Source organism: Molothrus aeneus, chromosome 13, assembly GCF_037042795.1.
Source record: "Molothrus aeneus isolate 106 chromosome 13, BPBGC_Maene_1.0, whole genome shotgun sequence".
Lineage (NCBI taxonomy): Eukaryota > Metazoa > Chordata > Aves > Passeriformes > Icteridae > Molothrus > Molothrus aeneus.
The window spans coordinates 6,548,522-6,568,068 of record NC_089658.1 but is presented as its reverse complement, the minus strand read 5'-3'; the positions used below and the strand labels follow the sequence as shown (position 1 = coordinate 6,568,068).

Sequence of the window (19,547 nt, the reverse complement as noted above, 5' to 3'; positions counted from 1 at the left end):
AACTAGTTTTTCATTTTGGAGGTAAGAAAATTTTATTCCTGTGATCATGTAAGTAATTTAAAATTAATTTCATGGCTTTCCCTAAACAGGTTACACAAACACATTTATTCTTATCTATAACTGCAGGATGTTAAAATTGAGAGGGACACTTTGACAGAGATAGTGCAACTACAGTTTGGCATGACAGTAAAAGCCAAAAATCAAGCAAAGTGGAATCTGTGTATTCCTCTTTGCTTTCAGGGCTCAACAAGTAAATGGATCTTCAGCAGATGATTTCATCAAGTCTATTTATTAATGCATTTCAAGTTTCAAAAAACCTTACATATCTTTGCACAATACTTTATTTTTTGCATTTTTTAGTAAAAATTTCCAAAGTGAACAAAAAAGAGACTGTATAAAACACAGTGGACATGAAATCGACAGTAGTATTTCTGTTTCATTGTCTTGAACTTCCTTTCGGCTTTACCACATCTTGACTTGCAGTGGAGAGTTCAGTGCACATTTCTGTTTTCAAAAAACATTTAACTTAGACTCAAAATAAAATAGGGCAGCATTTGTCTGCCAAAATCCTACCACAGGATAACATTACAGGCAAAAAATTTACATGTTCCAAAGTCTACCACACTCAAGAAGTTACTAAGAACTCTTGCTGAATAAAAGTCACCATTTTAGAAATGCAAACCCACTTCCAATCTTTGCACAGTCTTAAAACAAATGTATTTAAAATGACTTAAAAGCAACTACATACACTTCTAACTAGTTAAGATCATTTAGAATTATTTATATAGTCTATTGGACTTGGGGTTTCATGTACAAAATTTGTCTCTAAACCATGTACAAAAAGCTGTATTTTGAAAAAGTTACCACATACTGTACAAGTTTACAAGGAAGAGATCCCATTATATTCTGTAACATTTTTGGCCTTGCTGGCTTGCGTCACATTATGAGAATGATTGTGTAAACCTTATACTCTTAAAAAAGAAAAGAAAACAAAACAAAACAAAAAAAAAAAAACAAACAAAGGAAGCCTGTCCAACCCTCAGTAAATTTTCTCCTAAGCAAAGCCAGGAAAATTATAGCCATTTGCATCTCTAATTAGCTTGGTGCTTTTGGAAAACAAGCAATAAATACATCACAAGCTTAAACATTTTGTAATGCCCCCTTTCATCTTCTGCATAGCAGTAAGCACCTTAAGACATCTTTTATTCATCTTCAAAAATGCCAATTATTTACATTCGTAATAAAAACTCTGGAATGGGACATTGTGCTGTTGAACTTCACTACTGGTATAAATGTGGGAAAATTGGTAGTCCTAACTACAGTATTAACTCTGCCACAGTAGCCAGGCAAATCACTCTACTTTAGTGGTTATCAATCAACAGTATCATGCTGAAAAGTTATCCAAAAACCTGATAAATTAAAAAAGAAAATAAAAACTACAGCTTTTTTCTTTCCACATCCCTTAGAACATGAACTTGATTACTGAACTGTAAGAATATCGGAACAGCCCAAATAAAGTGGTTGCAATTTTTAAAACAAGTTGAATAACAGGCAAAATTTTCTAATAAAGCATGGAAATATTGGATCTAACTATTCATTATTTCACTGAATAATCAGACAAATTAAAAATATTTACGCTGAGCTACAAGGAAGACACATAAAACATTTTTGAAACATTCTGACATTTGCAAAGTTTGCAGAACACCTGTTAAATCTGTCTAAGACCATCCAGGCTTGTATGCTGTATCTTAACAGCTGTTGGATAAAGATGAAACGAGTGCTTGAAACAACTTTGATAACGATAAAAAAAGTGTGATTGGATTCAAAATTGCTGTGTAAAGCATCACAGGACCCTTGACCACTACACACCATCATCCTCTGTTATCCTGAGTATGTCAATTAAACAGTAATTTCTTCATTAATAGCGGAAAAGTTTTATAATACAAAGAAACATCCATATTGCAATTCTCTTGTTTACAATTGCACACAAGTACGGGTGTACGTTAGAAATACATGTCTGCATATAACAATGTATATACATTGACAAGTAATGTCTCCAATGCTGAGGTGGTCTAGCTTCCTAGCCTTGTCTGGCAGTTGAAAAATAGATCTTTTCCTCAATTCTTGAGTAAAAGTTTTACTACAGCCATATTTGCCTGCAAGTGAAGAAAATGCAGCAATGAAGAGCACAGAAGGGGGAAAGAATCATGATATGCTAGGACTTTGTGCCACTAAATTAAAAATATTCAAGAAAAACACTTTTCTTCTTTTTGAGCTGGAAGATTCTCTCATTAAAAATCAACCACTTCCACTTGTTTTGAGGGCATATCATGCTTTTTTTTTTTCCTCTTCAATTTTTGAGAGTTAGACTGGGGACAATGACTTATTAGGTTTTCTTTGGAGTGAGTTTTCCCATTGTAGGCACTAGGAAGAACCAAGGCAAAAAGCTGCAGTCAGCGTCTCATATGTCCCATCTGATAACTCTCTCGGGGCCTTTGCCGCTGTGGGGGTTGAGTGGTTTGTGGTGGTCTCCTCCTCTTTAAAGTGCCTGTTTCAAAGAAAAGAAGCCATTATTAAAATTAAATTTTAAAACTCAAGTTATTTTCAAAAGAGTTACCCTGGCCATGCAAATTAAATACAGCTATTTGTCTGGAAGGCTTTGGATTTAGACCTGCAAAGCTTAAACTAGATGAGTAACTGCATGGAGGACACACAGAATACATTTCAGTACCTCAACAGCACTTCCTTAAACAGGCCAATTCTTACAAAATGTAGCATGGAATAGGAAATAAAAGGAACTCTGATGCTGGAAAAAGTCCTTAAAGCTTTCTTTTGATTGCATATTATGTTATAGGAAAATAAGACAATTAGATTTTCATGAATTGATTCACAGGCATTAATTCCATTTCTAGTTTCACAGTGCCAGCCTAAGAAGTGTAGGTTGAAACACCTGAAGTTTCTCTTTAGAACTAAACAGCTGCAGAGAAAACATATCTCTATAATTAGCTGCATTACTCACCTGGAAGTGGTTTATGAGGAGGCAACTTTGGATTACTGCTTGGAGTATGAACACTGCATATCTTAATGAAGCCAGCCATTAACATGATCAATGCAATTCCCATAAGCAACACTGCCCACCAATAAGCCTAAAAACCAAAACCACAACAACAAAAAGATTGTGCTAGAATTTTGGCACACATGCACAAGAGACAGAAGACACTGAATATGGCTTTTCACTGTGTTTAAGAAGTCATAAAAAAGTTTTCTGAAACATCACCAAGAATATCCAGCCTAACATTTGAAAGAAATGTCCCCGAAGTTCTTCCACAGAAAAGCCCCAATACTTCCATTCTAGTTTCAGAAGGGTGCTTCACAGAAGATACACTCCAGCAAAGCTGTGTAAGCCTCAAACAGTCAACAGCTTACACAAAACTGCCTATGCAGCTCTCCAAGGGTGTTTCACTCTAGCTCCTCTTCAGCACATTATTATTAAAGTGACACCTAGCACAACAAAAATGATGAATGCTACAGATCAAAATATTTAATTCCTTAAAAGAAGTCAGAGCATTCAAATATGAAGAGTCAAAACATGAAAAAACCAGTAAATTAAAAATGTGAATGGATAGAGGTATTCACAGAGCCTATTTATTTGTTTGTTATTTGTTTGTTTCAATTTCCTTCAATCTAGCAAACTTGTTGCACAGAGGGTGCTTACAGAAAATCTAGTAAAACAAGGGCTAATTATACTTTGAAGAATGCTGAAGCAGTCTGCATAAAAACACTTATCAACTGTGAATCTTGATTACCAAGAACATTTCCTATTAGACTTGCAATATAAAAATATACTTACCACAATCCATTCTGCAATATTTTCATATAGTTCTGGATTAAAAATTGCTTTCTTTAGTCTAGCTAGAGGGCCATCAGCATCCACCAGCCGACACCTCATAAACACATCACAGTAGCCTTTGAAATCATTACAGGGAGATCCAGGTTGCAAAGTGATGGTTTCAAGGTGAAAGTATTCCTGCCACCGGCTCGAGCCTGTGCTTGCACAAGTAGCTGGGTCCACTGAAAGTGAATACAACCATTATGGTATTAAAACATCCATGCATGAATATCCACCCTAGTGTTTAATTGCTCAAAATGCTTTTCTAATAGTCTGTAAAAATGCAGAATGTATTGTTTGTTTCCTCCACGGTACAATGCAATGTCTGTCTGAAACTATGTTTGAACAAAATGCTCTCAAAGCTAACAAAAACTCAAGTACAAACATCATGAGCAGGTTCCTCAGAGCCCTCCTGCTCTATTTACACTTATGATTCAGGTAAATCTTACTTTTTCTCATGCAGCAGACATGGCACAGTTCTCTATCATCCTTGCCATCTGAACTAGCACATGTACACTCCTCCAAACCATGCTTCTCACAGATAGAGCCAGCACATTGCTGTGGGAGACAAAAGCACAGCAACACAAAAATCAATTTCACTTTCAAGTCCACTGACATTAGGAGAGATATTAACAATTAATATCTGAAAGCATAATTATAGCTCTAAAGATGCTTATCAATAAATCAACTGCTTCAATTTTTTTTCCAAAGCTTATAAGCAAAAAATTATTACAGTTATTCAATGTCAATATTTTGGCATATTATCAAGTTTTTTAAAAGGTGATTTACTGATTTTATTTTATAACACAGCATCTTCTTTTATAACCTGAGTACCCTGCAAAACACCCACAGCACCACAGTTCACACTGAAACATGATTACTCAAAATCATGGTTTGAAAAATACATCTAACACATGTATACACAAATATTTCTCTTGGAAATTAAAAAAAACTAATGGCAGAAAAGATTCTGTATTTAATTTCACTGTGTCAGGATCCTTCATACTCCAAGCTCAGTTTATTTATAATTTTGTTTCAAAATCAGTAACTATATGAAGACCATTCCTCTATCTTTAAGATGGCTATAAATTAGCTGAAAAATATTACAAGCAGTACTTGATTAAAATCCTGGACTGTGGAAAACAAACAGCACAAAAAGTTACAGGTCTTAAAGAGGATGATTTTTGCTTGTGTTTGCGTCCAAGCAAACACAGATCAATTTATAAGAGACTTGCCCATCAATATTTCATGGCAACTGCCATGTTCTCTTTAATCCAGGAAACTAATTGCAGTTCAGAATCATTCTAATTCCATATGTTTGCACATCCGTGCTATATGTAGATGTTTGGAGAAACTGTGTATTGCCAATAAACCAAATTCAACCTCATTTCACAGCATATCCAGTTTTCTAAGGCAACAGAATTATTGACCAAGACTGAAGAAAAGTGAAAAGATGGCACTAGAAAATAAAACACTTTCATAATCCTGACTTTTACAAAAAACTGTAAGTGTAACTTTCTCAGACAGTACTGCTATCTTGGGATTTGATATGTACTTCTTAATCCTTGATGTACCTTCACTGTTATTTTGACTGACACCAATAAATCAAACATCTATACAGAAAAAGAGGCTGAGCGTGCCCTCCTGTGCAGTAAGTACAGAAACTGTATCAATTCACAGTAATTAGCAGTTACATAAGGCTGTAAAAACCGTACCCCCTTTATGCAAACTTGTGTGTTCCTGTTGCACACGGTGAAGTTCTCTTTGGGTTCAGATATTGGGCAGAGAGCACTGACACCATTGCACATTCCTTCCTTAGCACAGTCAGAATCATTCCGACACTTATCTGTCCTGGATTTGAAATCACACTGGGCAGTGCAGCACGGGCCTTGGCTGGGGCTGGAAACAAACACAGATTGTGGATGCCAACAAAAAGCATGAACAATTCCAAACAGACTATTCACCCTGAAGCCTACTCAAGCACTCAACAAATTTCTGATTCGTCCTAATCAAATGTGACTTGAAAAGAATTTTTCCCATAGCATAAATATGCTTATGTACATCTCACTCATTGTATAAAGCATTTTAAACAAAATCAGTACTCTTATAAAAATGCAGGTAAGCAGATTCAGATTCTGAATTCCCCAATAAATGCCCAAAATGAAAGTGTAGTGTAACACATGCACAATACCTGCACTTTTTGCCTGGTCTTAACTTGCATTTTTTATCTTCTGGTTGGTTTGCATCATAACAGCAGTCATCTTTACACTGGTCACTGTATCCACAATCACACTGTTCTCCTTGTTCAACCAGTCCATTACCACAGATGGGCTGCCCAGACTCTGAAAAATGCCAGTATATTTATGTACAAAGCAGTACAAAGAACATGCAAATACTTATAAACCTTAACAAGCATCCAGTTAATCACGACTGAAAGAGCCTGGTCAAACTGGACTTTAGACTAGGGCTCAAGTCACTTGCATTACTGCTTGACACCCAGCTTAGTCACTCCCACAATTCATAGAATTTTAAGCCTCTGAGTAAAAGGTTTTGATTTACAAGAGTGGGAGTATAAGAACAAGCTTTCTGCTCATTCTCCCAGGGAGCTGCATCCTTTCCTTTAACAGTCAGAGGACCTTGAGGCAAAGGCTGATGGTACTGGGGTCAACTACTCCAAAATCCAAACTTACTGAGTAGATGTGCAAACCTATGTGAGCTCACAAAATTTGTGAGAGCTCATACATCAGACTCCAGAAAGAAAAAATCATGCAAAAATCCTTTTTCAAGTCTAAATAGGATTTCCCTGCAGTTTAATATGGGGTCCTTACCTCTAGTCTTTTCACAATGAGCACGACTGAAACCAGTCTGACCCTGTTTGTTTACTCCCTCCCACCAGGCATTTACAAAGACAGAGAAGAGCCTCCCCCAGCCTTCTCTGCTCCACACTAAACAGGCTCTCTTGGACTCTCCTTCTATGTCAGATGCTCCAATCCCTTAATAATCCTTGTGGCCCTTGGCTGGACTGACTCCAGTGTGTCCTGCTGTTTCTGTGCTGGCCAGCCCAGAGTTTGACACAGTACTGGAAATCTCAAATTCAATTCTTTACTTGCAGAATCTTTCAGTAAATTTAAAAACATAAGATTTTTTTTTTTTAATTAAGCATTGTGGTAATAATTTAGCTATTTGGCTTTCAGGAGGATGAAATACATACCAACAAAACAATTATTTCTCTTCTTGTCAAGAACTTGGCTGATATTTCGAATGCTACAGATAGAGAACTTATTGTTGTTAAGTTTGTCCCCAGATGTAGCTCTTGCATACATGATATAATTTCCATTTTCCTTCTGCCCCAAGTTCTTGGACTCTCCAGGAGTGCACTCCATTCCAGAATCATGCTGCAAAACAAGTATTTTACAACTATTTCAATGATGGAAGGTGCAAAAGTAACCTGGATTTGGTAGACTTAACAGAGAATAAATAAAATAAAAATAAACCACCATATTTCACTCTCAGGTTCTCTGCAATACAAAACCTGAATGTAAACCCAAGGTATGATTTTGGGTTCTCTTTGTTCTGTTGTTGTTTTTGTTTACCCCAAGACAACAGTAGCAAGAATCTAATTCCTCCAGTTTCATCTTATTTGCATTCTTGGTAATTTACCCCCAAGTACATGTCCTGGAATGAATACTGACTTGGACAAGCTGCCATCTCCTAAAAAGAGTGGCTTATGATCACAAAAGGGTAATCAGCATTCTGTAGAATGAAAGCAGGAGGAGTTGACAGAAACCACAATCCATTCTTCTTGTTTGCTTTGAGGGAGGTACAAAGAGAACTGCAAAACAGAGCAGGAGTCTGTCAGCCAGTGACTACACCTATGATATCCAGCATGAGGAATGAAATGCATTACACACTGGCAAAACAAAAAGCCTCATGTTTTCAAGCTTACCACAAACAAGTTGCATCCCTAACTGGCAGTGAAACAATCCTGCTCAAAAACATTCTTCTTGGCATCCTAATTCCCTCCACTATTTTCTTAGATCAACTTGTAAGTATAAATCATCTAATAAATGTGAGCCACTTGCTGAATAAAGTGTTATCTTAGTCAATTTTGCAGTGCTGCCTCCTCCTCTCCAGGATAAAGTACAATTTAACAAGGTGTGTGTGACCCTACTCTTCATAAAGACAGAGAAGTATTTAGGGAACAATAATAAAGTACCTTTGTAAGGAACTGAACTAATATAAGTAAACAATTCACAAAATGCACAGTTGCCATCCCTTTGTTTGTACACAATGTATGTGCACATATGCTCATGGAGTCAGGACTCTGCTGTCCTTGTTCATAAGAAGTAAAATCTCCATTTGTAAATCACACCCTATGAAATGGCTGAGAGTGAGTTCACAGATCACCAGTAATACTTACAGGGGAACCAAAGTTATGCCCAACCTCATGTGCAAAAGTAATGTGAGAAACCTTGGGGGGCACATGAGAGCCATAGTTCTGGACAGTGATGATTCCAGTGTTCAGAGACTTCTTCTTACCATCCGAATACAATTTGCTTTTCTCACATATTCCACCAGAGCTCCCTGCATTCAGACAAAAGTACAAGTCACACATTTAGGGCAAAGTGTTGTGTTACTTGTCTGTTGACATCCAGAACAACAATCAGTTTGCCTCTGCAGGTTTACAGACTAAGAGCTCTCTAGAATTAATATGAACACAACCTTGAAAGTAGATTAGATTTATTCACACAAACGCTCTCAGCACAGATTGGATGCATTCACACAAGAAGACAGCTGGTTTAGAATAGCTTTTGAGAGCTATTTTGGGCACTCCCTGAATGGATGAGCCTTTGTTTCACCATACCTGTAGTACAAGACTAGCAGGGTGCAATGTCCAACAGAAGTAGCCTCAATCTACATCTTATTTGGATTTCACCAAGTGAAAAAGTACATGGTAAATTTGGAGATCCTCTCTCACAGCAAGAGCATTTATATAAAATGTCATTGTCAGAATAAGTACATATATATATACACATATATGTATATATGTATCTCATTGTAAGGAAAAAAACCCAAAACCTAAAGCTGAAAATGCTTTTGATGTGTTAATGAGACCCATGTTTAGAAGACTGGCAGTCAAGTTTATCATACTTCCTATTCAGAAAATTCCCAAAATTCTGACTTTAATTTCACCAAATTTTTCCATAACTTGAGTTTCTACTGAAGCATTATTAATGTTCTAAAATCCAGCTATTCTATTGCTAACGTAAATGTGTCTAAAGACCAGTCTAAAGAAGATTTCCTTTCTCAAGGAGAATTTTGATTTAGTGACATATCCCATTTAATATATATCAGTATGTGTGTTAAGGATGACAATCTCAAAGATCATAGCTCTTCTCCATTAAATTCAGTTTTGAAAGCAGTGTTTTTGAACTGCATATTCCAATTCCTCCTGTTCTTGGTCAGTGTGTACACTAGAATAGTCATCACAAACCAAATTTCTCATTTCTATTCACCTTCTGGGCATTACTTTTCCTATGGTTCTTCTACAGTCCCTAAGGTTAGTTCTCTAACTGCAGGCATGGGTCTGTTGATCTCTTACCCCTTATATGAAGAGTTTCATGTTTCTTCCACCATTACTCAATTCTGTTAAAGCTCTCAATAATGTTCTCATTAAGTATCCTGTCTCTTGCAATGTCTCACTGATTGAGATTTTTTTACATCAAAGGACATACTTTCTGAAACTAATGAGAAGCAGTTCAAGAAGAGTCATGCAGTAATTATTCTGTTATCTCCCAGAACAGATCTCACTGATAAAAAAAAAATTCTTTCAATACTACCTAGAAAACCTAAAGGTTCTGCAGTGTAGTTTTCATAGTTGTAAGCCCTGTTTATATAGAGCAGAAATACTTGTTTCACCTGTCACTTTACTGGTCACTCACACCTACCATAAATAAAAAGCAATCCAAGTAATATCACCTTTGTATAACAAAATAAATATGTTTTTCTTTACTCTTCATATCCTGTTCATCAGAAATACGGAAAGATTAATTGAAATGGCACAATCTACTAAAAATAAAATTAAACCATACTAAAACAAAATTGTGACAAGCTAGGAGATTTTTGTGCATTTGCTGTCAGTTTAAAAGGTGGTTTCTACCTTTTTTCTAGTGCCTACCTACTTTATCTCATAGCACTGAAGGCTTGTATAGAATTACCTGAAGGGGCTCCAACCCAAGCCAGACCAAGGACTCCATCATCAAAATCACGGTCTGTAAACACATAGGCCAAGCAATAATCATCATGGTTCTGTTCTGAGTTCAGTTCCAGAAACTTTTCCACACCAATGTTAGGAAATCTAAAGGGATTGGAAGAGTCCTTCTCATCTACGGTTGTGTTAATCTAAAAGGAAATTGAAAGAAACTGTAAGACAGGATTCATTTCCACCTGCACATGTCAGCTAAGAGGCTCACTGTTGTCAGTACCTTGCTATGTTATGTAGTTAAAGATGTTGTTTAAAATTTAAAAGCCTTGACTGTAAATTACCACCCCAATAACTGGAAAACAAAGCACTACAATAAATGAAGAATTGCATTTGTGTAGTAAATCCCCATTCTCTTATTTCCTTCTCTTTTTTTTCCATGCGTTTCCAAGTTTTTTTACCCAAAAACTTGTATTTATCCTCCTAAATTATCACTTTTACAAGGAAGCGTCTACCTGGATAGCCATTCTCTATTTTAGCATTAAAGTTATTGGAGAATAGCAATCATCTATGCACCACACAACAACGGTGCTGAAACAAAGTAAGTTGATTCCTATAGAAAAACTGACCACAGCTCAATCACAGCAGGAGTGGGCTTTTGACAATAATCACTAAAACCAAATCAAATAAATGGCTTAGGGCACCATTTCCTGCAGAGACACTTCTGCTAAAGAACTGTTATAAAACAATAAATGGGTACAAGTGAAGAGGAGGAGCACATTTGAAGAACACAGCCTCCCAGCAGCATCAGTGAAGCTGAAATCCTCTCCAACCCAACTTACTCGGATTCGTTTCACCATGAAGCTGATGTTACGGATCCCTGAAAAATCTGTTGACTGGTAAATGGTGTCAATTGCTTTAACATGGCTGGAAATCTGTCAAAAACAAAAGCAGCTACAGTTCAGGCATCCATGCACTACACTACAGCTTATCTTAACAGCAATAGCTGCAAGGCCTACACTCCTACAATATGGGATATTGTGCTGTAGGAACTTCTAACAGGCCCTTTGAAATAAATCAGGGCCCACAACGGAAATAAATCCCTACCTGCACCATCACCATGCCAGATACCACCAAAGGATTTTGCCATTTGATTTTTATTAACACAATTCTATCAACTTGCACATAGCTGTTTGGGATACTCCTTTATTCACTGCTTTGGTAAGACAGCACTGTACTGAAATTGTATTCAAAGCATGGTATTTGTTTTTCAGAAAAAAAAATTTACTTGTTACAGATTTATTCTTTCATTTCTGGTAGAACACAAATGTGGAAAAACAAATAATTTACCTTTTCTTTTCTAAAAGCACACAGAAATGCTAACTCACTAAAAAGCTAAAGGTGGCTAAAAGGTGACTTCAGAGCTTTGAAAAATACTACTTGACTTGTCTACGTACAGTGTGATAAATAGTAAAATTCAGATCTGCAAGTGGCAGTGAAACTTCAGACTTCAGAAGAAGTATGTTAAAATGCTAGATATATTTTTAGCAAATCATATCAACCCTTTTCTCAGTTAGTAGTATATTGACAAATGAAAAGCATCTGCCTTTAGCTGCCACTGCTTTTTTTACCATCCACTCTATTAGATACTACAGGAATAGATCTCAGCATTTATTAGCTCATGGTGTTTTGAGCTAGAATTTCAAAGGGAAGCCTATGCAAGTGTTAAAACAGAGGCTTGGCAGGCTGTCAAACAGGACAGAACTCCTCAGGAAATATTCTTTTTCTGAGTAAGAACTGAGAACAGTCAGACTGCAAATCCTGCTCAGAGGGGCTAAACACACCACAGCTGCCATTAAAGAGGCACAAGTGCCCAGGACTTTTGTCACAGAAACAGCATCTTTTTAGCAAAATAAAAAACACTTTTTCAATTATGTCAAGACCACTTTAACAAGGGAAACAAGCCATTATAAAGGAAATAAGTAAAAAGAAAAGTTACATGAAATTTATCAGGACTACCAAAGTGAAAGCAGGCAATTTAAAACAGAGGGTTTGGAAATACCTGTGCAATCACAGCTTCTCTGGTTCCATAGTGCTTGTAGAATAAATGATCAGTCTGGATATACAGCTGGCACGTGTTTTTTTCAGCCTGAGTGGCACGCTTTTTTCTCAAAAGCTGTGGATCATCCTTCTTAGGCTCTTCAACAGGCTTCTACATATGCACAGGGAAGAAATACATTAATTTTGTAGTTCCACATGCTGCACTAGATTACCTAAAAATAACAGTGGTTCTAAACATACTCCACTAATACAAATAGATTTTCATTCTTTAACTTGCAAAGTTTGATGAATCTTGAAGTAAGTACATAATGCTTCGTTTTCAAATACTTCGAATGCAATCTTAGCAAAAGCTCTCTCTGCATTTCATTTTATATTACAAAATGCAGTCAGTGTGGTGATCTTCGGAATTTTTCTTTTTTATGATCCTTTGCTAAGATAAACAAACAGTTGCTTAGGAAAAAAAATCAGCCCTGGTGGGACTTAACTGCACCATGCCTAACACCAGTTATTTCAAATGAAATTACTGTAGTCAGTTACCTCAGCAAACAGAAATGTTTAAGCGCTTCAGCATGGAACAAATGGGGCAAGAACAAGAAGTAAAGGAACACTGGTTAGGCAGAGTGGTATCTGGTAGTGATGCCTTAAGTTTTAGCTTTCATATTTTCCAGATTCTGTACTGCTATAGTAGGTAACTCTGAATTCATATAAAGTGCTAGCAAGTTCTCTTCACAGTTTAGTCAGACAAAACCATCCTTTTCCAGCCTGAGAACCAGGGACAGCATTGCAGCTTTGGGCCCAAAAAGTGCAAACAACAGTGAATTGAGGAGGGCAAACAGAGGATGGGACTTCATAACCTGAAGCAATCAGACAATTAACCCCAGTATGGAAATGGACCAAAACTTATAAAAGTGTGAAAACTTGTGACTCAGAGTCCATCTTGGGTAGAGCCACAGCTGAGTTCTTGTACTGCCCAAGGTGTATCCTTTAAAGGCCTTTTAGCAAATCCCTGCTTTATTCCTGTAGCACTGTCTGGCCTCAGTTCCAGGCAGCCTCTCAAGGCAGCAGCAGCACCCTGGCCCTACAGCACTCACTGGCTGCTGGCCCTCTCTCTCTCTCTCTCTCTCTCTCCATGAAGTTTTACAAGCACATTTCTGGGAAAGCATGCTATTGTTACCAGTGCTGAAAAGGGCATTAGTGTTGACAATTTCTGGAGTCACAACATAAATAAACTAAGTTGCTTATGCTATTTAACATATTGCATTGTTTTCTGGGTATATATTTAGCTGACATCACAAAATTATGCCAAGACTTGGAACAGCTGAGAACACAACTAAGTCTAAAAGAAATTCAGTAACTTACTGTTGGAAAAAAAATATTTTGTGACATGTGGTGTAAACCTAAGTGCAAACCCACTGTGGGACTCCACCCAGGTCCACAGGTTCCTGCCACAGGACACTTACCTGTCACAGCAGCCAACCTGTAACGTGCTGTAACCCCCACAAGCTTACAGGGTTTGTTAGGAAGACCCTCCCACCAATATCACTTAATTTTCCACTGAAAGCACTCAGATATCCCAAGTGTGTTATGTTAATATAACTTGAAAATGTAGAAGTTATTACTCTTTAGAACCAATGTATTACTTGTAGATGAAGGGATCTTGAAACTCTTCCTTCTCAATTGCAATAAAGTATATTCCTCATTTTAAGCTTGATTTCCTCATCCATCTAAAATTCCAACTGTTGAAAAATTTGAGATCACTTAGGATTCATTAAGACTGTAAGTAGCACATCTGGGCTACAGAAGCAATAAGAAAAAGAACTTAGAAAAATTATATTAAAAAGAAACCTCCAGCAATAATTTAAGTATCTCACAATGTGGAGGGATGATAGCTCACCAAAAGTAAGAGAAACAACATACAAGAAATAGGAAGTTATCACACTAAGTACTAATCAACATAATCCATTAGCCTTTGTTGTACCTCTGTTGTTGGTTCTTCTATACCGGTCATCTGGTACTTCTGCATTCTTTCAAATACTGAATGATCTGCACAACCTCCTTGTGGTCCATATTTATGTGGATATTCTGAAAAGAGGAAGCCCAGGTTGAGTTTTCAAATTCCAAGTACAAGTCCAAAATATGGCTGCATCAGTGCAACTGACTCAGCTGGTGTCCAATATCGTGCATGTGGTTTGAGGAAGCATTAGAAGATGCAAGGTCTATGCAGCTTTTTTTAATTAAACATTTCTACTAAGACATTCTTAGTTTTACAAACAGAACAAAACTGACATTTGCTTCTTAACATTATCTTCTCAGGCAGCACAAGAAAATATTATGAGCAGTGCCTAACATAAGAACAAGAGCTTTTATTTACACATCTGTACCAACTTACTTCAGCTAAAAGCAGCCTTCAAAATATGACATGACAATGGAAAGTTATTAGATATCAAGTATACTAAAGACTGCTTGGGTAAGAGAAAGAGTTTTTATGCTACTTGGTAAACAAACTAAGAAGCCTCACTAACATTCTTAGACAATTTTATTATTTTATTCATCTTCCACTGATTTTTTGGAAATTTTCACATTATGCTACTTAACTACCAAGACATAAGAAGAGAAATGCTAATGGATAGAACCATGGTTTAGTTAACCACTAGATGTTAGTTAAACAAGCTGGAGATCCAAACTAGTGAGAATATCTGACAATCACCTGTTCAACAAGGCCAACTCTTGCAATAGTTGCCAAAGGCCTCACTGCACAAGGGAATGTGTTTCAGACACACGTGCTCAGCTTTTACTGGCAGCACCTATTGCAGATTTGTAACCCGTATTTGCAGAAGTTTCCTATGGAGATGAGAAATACTGAATACTTCTCCCTTTGATTTATTTGCATATTCAACCCCATCATAAATTGGTGCCCAAGTAAGAAATAATGGAATACAGATCTGAATACTTAAGTCAGTTTCTGTAGGGCAAACCAGATTTTTAGCACCATCTCAACACAGTGCCACTTTTGTCAGAAAACTACAAACTTTACCAAGATTTCTTGTGTTTTGGGATTTTTTGGTTGATTCATTTGTCTTTTCATTTCTGCTTGGTGAGGGGGTGTTCATTTTTTACAGAGTGGAGATCCAAAGTCACAGAGTAAATAGAACAGCTATGTAAGAGTAGAATTGTAAAGCCTGGGCACCAAGGACATGATGCCCACATCCTATGCATTTCAGGTGATTTTGCCCTGGACTAGCTCTGGCCTGGGCTGTGGAGTCAAGGCTTGGCAGTAGCTGGAGCACAGCAGATGTGCTCCCTTGGGGTGTGGGCTCTGTATGCTTTCATCTGACAGCTGCCTTTATCTTTGACTCTGTTTCTTACAGTCATACTGCATGATACTGCTAAACTATTTCAATATACAGCTTACCTTGTAAGTTTATTTCATTACTTTCCACATACTGGTTTCCCTCATTTCAGTTTCCACCACCACACAAATACCATTTCTGAACTGCTATCTCATCACATTCCTCCCAGCACAAATAGCCCTAGCACAGTGCCAGAGGAACGAAGAGAAAAAAAGAAAAAAATGCTCTTACTGCAAATCACCTCACACAATTTGCTCCAGCATGGTAGTGGAATGCTGATTTGGCTACAACCAATATTATACAAAAGGCACCACTCTTGGAGTCACCTTCTACTTTTGGGGATCCTGTTTAATATCATTAAATTTGAGTTATGAGCAAAGGACTGTAGATATGATCCTTCCCTTCTCCATCTCCACCACCCTGTTTTCCTCCCCCTATAGTACAAAAAATTCTACTGCATTTATTCTAATGCAAATTTTCCTCACCTCTGACCTGACTGCACAGCACCAAGCGTTTACCTCTGCAACAAGAGCAGGTTACCCAGGGGCAGAGCAATGGCCCATCCTGCCTTTCCCTCACACACTGCCCCTGCAGAAAACCACTGTACCCTGAAAGAAACTCCTGCAGGAACCCCACTCTGAAGCATTATGACAACTAACAGAACAGGACTGGAAATAAATGCTCTCAGTTTATTACACAAAATGATCTCTTTTCTTTCTATCTTGTTTCCCAAAGATGTTAGGAAATCCCTTAACACATTTTTTTATACTGACTGCCTGCAATTCAAATATTTCTCACTTCAAAAGTAATAATCTAGTAAGAAACACTTTAAAGCCATGACAGTTAAAACTACAAAAAAATGAACACAAAACAGTCTGTAATAGCAATTGCCAAGATTTTGCACGTGCTGGAAAAGACAACTCCCCCAGAGGCAGATTTAGAACCACCCTACTAATCACAGAGACAGGTAATACAGGATAGTTCACTTTGGAACCATTTCTAACTTCCAAAGAAAGTTGCATATAAAGTTTTTATTTGCTAAATGAACTGCCCCCAAACTGTGAAGGCACCATTCCCTTGTCATCTTTTGAGACTTCCTATTTCCACCATCCCCTGCAGCAGTTCCAGTTTTAAATACCTGAAGCTAAGCAAGAACTGCATGGTGCCAGATGACTTGGCCAGTTTTGACCCACAGGACACAAGTCTGCCCATGATCCTGTGAAGCTTTTCAATGCTCTGAGATGTGCCAGATTTCTGTGCAGTCCTTTGGCATCAAGAGCTTCTTAGCCTATCCCTACCACAACCCTGACAAGTGAAAAGGAAAAACCTGCTTTCACCAAGAAATGACTGCTCACAGTGAATGCAGAGTTGAGAAAACAGAAGACTATGTTCCAACAGAGCTACTGTAGAAGAGGTTAGTAATAGGTTCAATTTTCTAACTAGAAAAAATCATAAGGCAAAAAAATCCCCAATTTTTTCTTTTCCAGTCCTGTCCAATTTCACATTTTGTACATCCTGGCAGAATGTTAAGAAATTATAAAGAGTAGAAAGAAATAACAATGACTTTAAAAACCACCTGCAAAATCTTGTAATTTCATACCTTCTGACTACAATGTCTTATTCTAACTAGATGGCAGATGATTTTTAATAAGATTTTTTTCCTTTCAAGAAGATGCACTACTTCCTTCCACAAACACATTCCTGAACATTTGGTTTTTCTTCTTCTAATTATCAGTTAATAGTATGATCTGTTAAGCATTTAGGTTCACCACTTAATAATTACTGAACTTAGGCATCTTGGGCAAGGTTGACATCAAACTTCCACTACAAATTATGAAAACTCAATTCTTTAACAGCCATAGAAATTTGCCCAATACTTGCAAAAGCAATAATGGCAGAATAAAATTAAAATATAAGCAGATACAGGAAAAAAATCCTTTTTACAGATTTAATTTACAGCACTTTGTGATGCTGTGCTCCCATGACAACTGTCATCACAATGTGATGAAAAAGAAACCAGGTTCTCATTAATAACACAGTTTGCATGGTCAGCCTATTCAGCAGATAGGGGTTTGCAAAATTACAAACCACTTCACTTTCTGTTCTTTGTTGTATGCCCCTTCCAAGATCATAAACACAATGAAGTGACCATGTTAATTTTCTGGAAGGTCTGAAGAAGATTTTCCTGTATACTGTTGATCTGAAGAAATAATGAGTTTTTATTTTACAGTATGAACTCAGGGATACACTTGAAGCAAATATGATTTTAATAGAGTAAATATATCCTCATCCTTAAAGAAATGTTTCCTAAATATCTCAATGTAAACAGCAATTTGCATCTTTCTAACTGTAAATTATAAAACAGTTTGATCAAGACTGGTTTAGAAACTAAAATCATTCAACTTGTGTTTCAAGTCATGAATAGAAGGCTGCCTTCCACTGGTCACCAGATCCACTGTAACAGACAAAAGCTGCCTTATAAAGTTGACAATATAATCCCCATTTACAAAACAACTTTTGTTTAACTACTGAAAAAGAACTCATTGAGATGCTAATCATATGTTGCATTGTGGTTTCTGAAAAGCACTAAAAAGCATATTGTTTCAAAAGGCTGAAACATGGCTGACCAAAAAAATACCCAAATTAAAGCAAAGATGACTTTTTCCCTCAGTCTCTCCCGAGTCAGAAATGTGACCATTTTTGTTGCTTTTGTCCTACATAAGAGAGTGGGACAGTTTGACTCTGTTCCATGAGTGCTAGCTTTAGATTAGAGCAGTAACAACAAATTAACAACAAATCTACTACAAAGCTTAGCTTTTCTGAGTTGTTGGGGTTTTTTTTGGAGCTGCAGTTCAATGCAAAAATAGGTCTCATGAAAGACAAAAATCATTTAGCTTCAAAAGCACTCTTCAGAAAGAGACAGAAGCAGTTGTATACTCCAGATATTTCAGACAACAGAAATCCTAGAGGCATCTATGATCCTAATGACTGAAGTGATTCTATACAATCAGAACACAGGCATATCAGACTGCCCTGGCAGCAGCCAGGAGGAGTGATGTGTTTTTAAATAGTGCTGCTTAGACTTTGCTCCAGGATGGGCTATTTTCAACCCTGCTGAGCAAGCAGCAATGTTCACTCACTTGGTGACTTGGAAGCCAAACTGTACTGATGCTTTAATGTGCCTCACCAGAATAGATTTAGACTCTCCCCTCTGACAATCTGATTTTGTTTCTAATTGATGGGTTTGATGCACTAGATTCAAGAGGAAAAACGATGTAAACCATTCCCATACCTGAATAATTAAAAACACCCCAACATACCCTGCTGCCATTCACTTTATAAGACCTTAGTAAGAACCAATTTCAACATTACTTTCTCCAGTTCCCAAAACGATCCATTTACTCTTCCAACAGAGATCACTCCTACAAAACAGCAATAGTAACTTTCATAAAATCAATTTATCAGCTTCTTCAAGGCACAGTTCTATTTCTGTCAGCATTCAGTAACAGTGAAGAGTATTTTTAGTCATTCACTATTTACAGCATAAGGAACTGGGACATGAGACAATCTTCTTGCTTGTCTCAACCTTTGAAAACTGGGCACATCACTGCCTTATGTTGCTTACTTTCCTCCTCCCCTTCTTTTCAACAACAGGGTTAGTTAATAAAACCCTTTATGAAGCTGACAGTGACTTATTTACACAAAGTCCTACATAAGTGAAGTCCAACATTCCCACTATCAAGCAGTGAACTGTTCATGAGACCTATAAGATGCAACACGAAACTTAGAAGTATGTGTGAATTATTCACAGAAATATTATGAAAGATGTATCTTTCATAAGTTCCATGCCAGACTTTTTAAACTTTTTTATTACTTTTCCCTCACTACTTTCCTGCTACAGCAGCAAAGCCAGTAATACTCCAACTGCAGCTAACAGGGAAAACTGCCTTCTCCCCTTTGAACTGACTTCCCCCAGCTGAACTGACCAGCAATGCTCTGTAGAGATGAAAATGCAGCTCATGCTGCAGCTTCTCTCTGAGAATCA

At 37.2% G+C, this 19,547-nt stretch overlaps 1 protein-coding gene across 1 annotated transcript in view; it reads right to left on the bottom strand.

The window, feature by feature from the left end:
* Positions 1 to 270: 270 nt before the first annotated feature.
* The window catches only part of ADAM10 (ADAM metallopeptidase domain 10), a 41,862-nt gene continuing 22,585 nt past the window's right edge, over positions 271 to 19,547 (bottom strand). Inside the window, exons 5-16 of the mRNA XM_066558950.1 lie at positions 14,131 to 14,234; positions 12,154 to 12,303; positions 10,934 to 11,026; positions 10,108 to 10,291; positions 8,310 to 8,473; positions 7,101 to 7,284; positions 6,081 to 6,231; positions 5,605 to 5,788; positions 4,339 to 4,447; positions 3,851 to 4,071; positions 3,020 to 3,146; positions 271 to 2,548 (exon numbers count right to left, since the gene is read on the bottom strand). Coding sequence (XP_066415047.1) covers positions 2,454 to 2,548; positions 3,020 to 3,146; positions 3,851 to 4,071; positions 4,339 to 4,447; positions 5,605 to 5,788; positions 6,081 to 6,231; positions 7,101 to 7,284; positions 8,310 to 8,473; positions 10,108 to 10,291; positions 10,934 to 11,026; positions 12,154 to 12,303; positions 14,131 to 14,234 — 1,766 coding nt within the window. The 3' untranslated portion in view covers positions 271 to 2,453. The remainder of the gene's footprint in view (positions 2,549 to 3,019; positions 3,147 to 3,850; positions 4,072 to 4,338; positions 4,448 to 5,604; positions 5,789 to 6,080; positions 6,232 to 7,100; positions 7,285 to 8,309; positions 8,474 to 10,107; positions 10,292 to 10,933; positions 11,027 to 12,153; positions 12,304 to 14,130; positions 14,235 to 19,547) is intronic.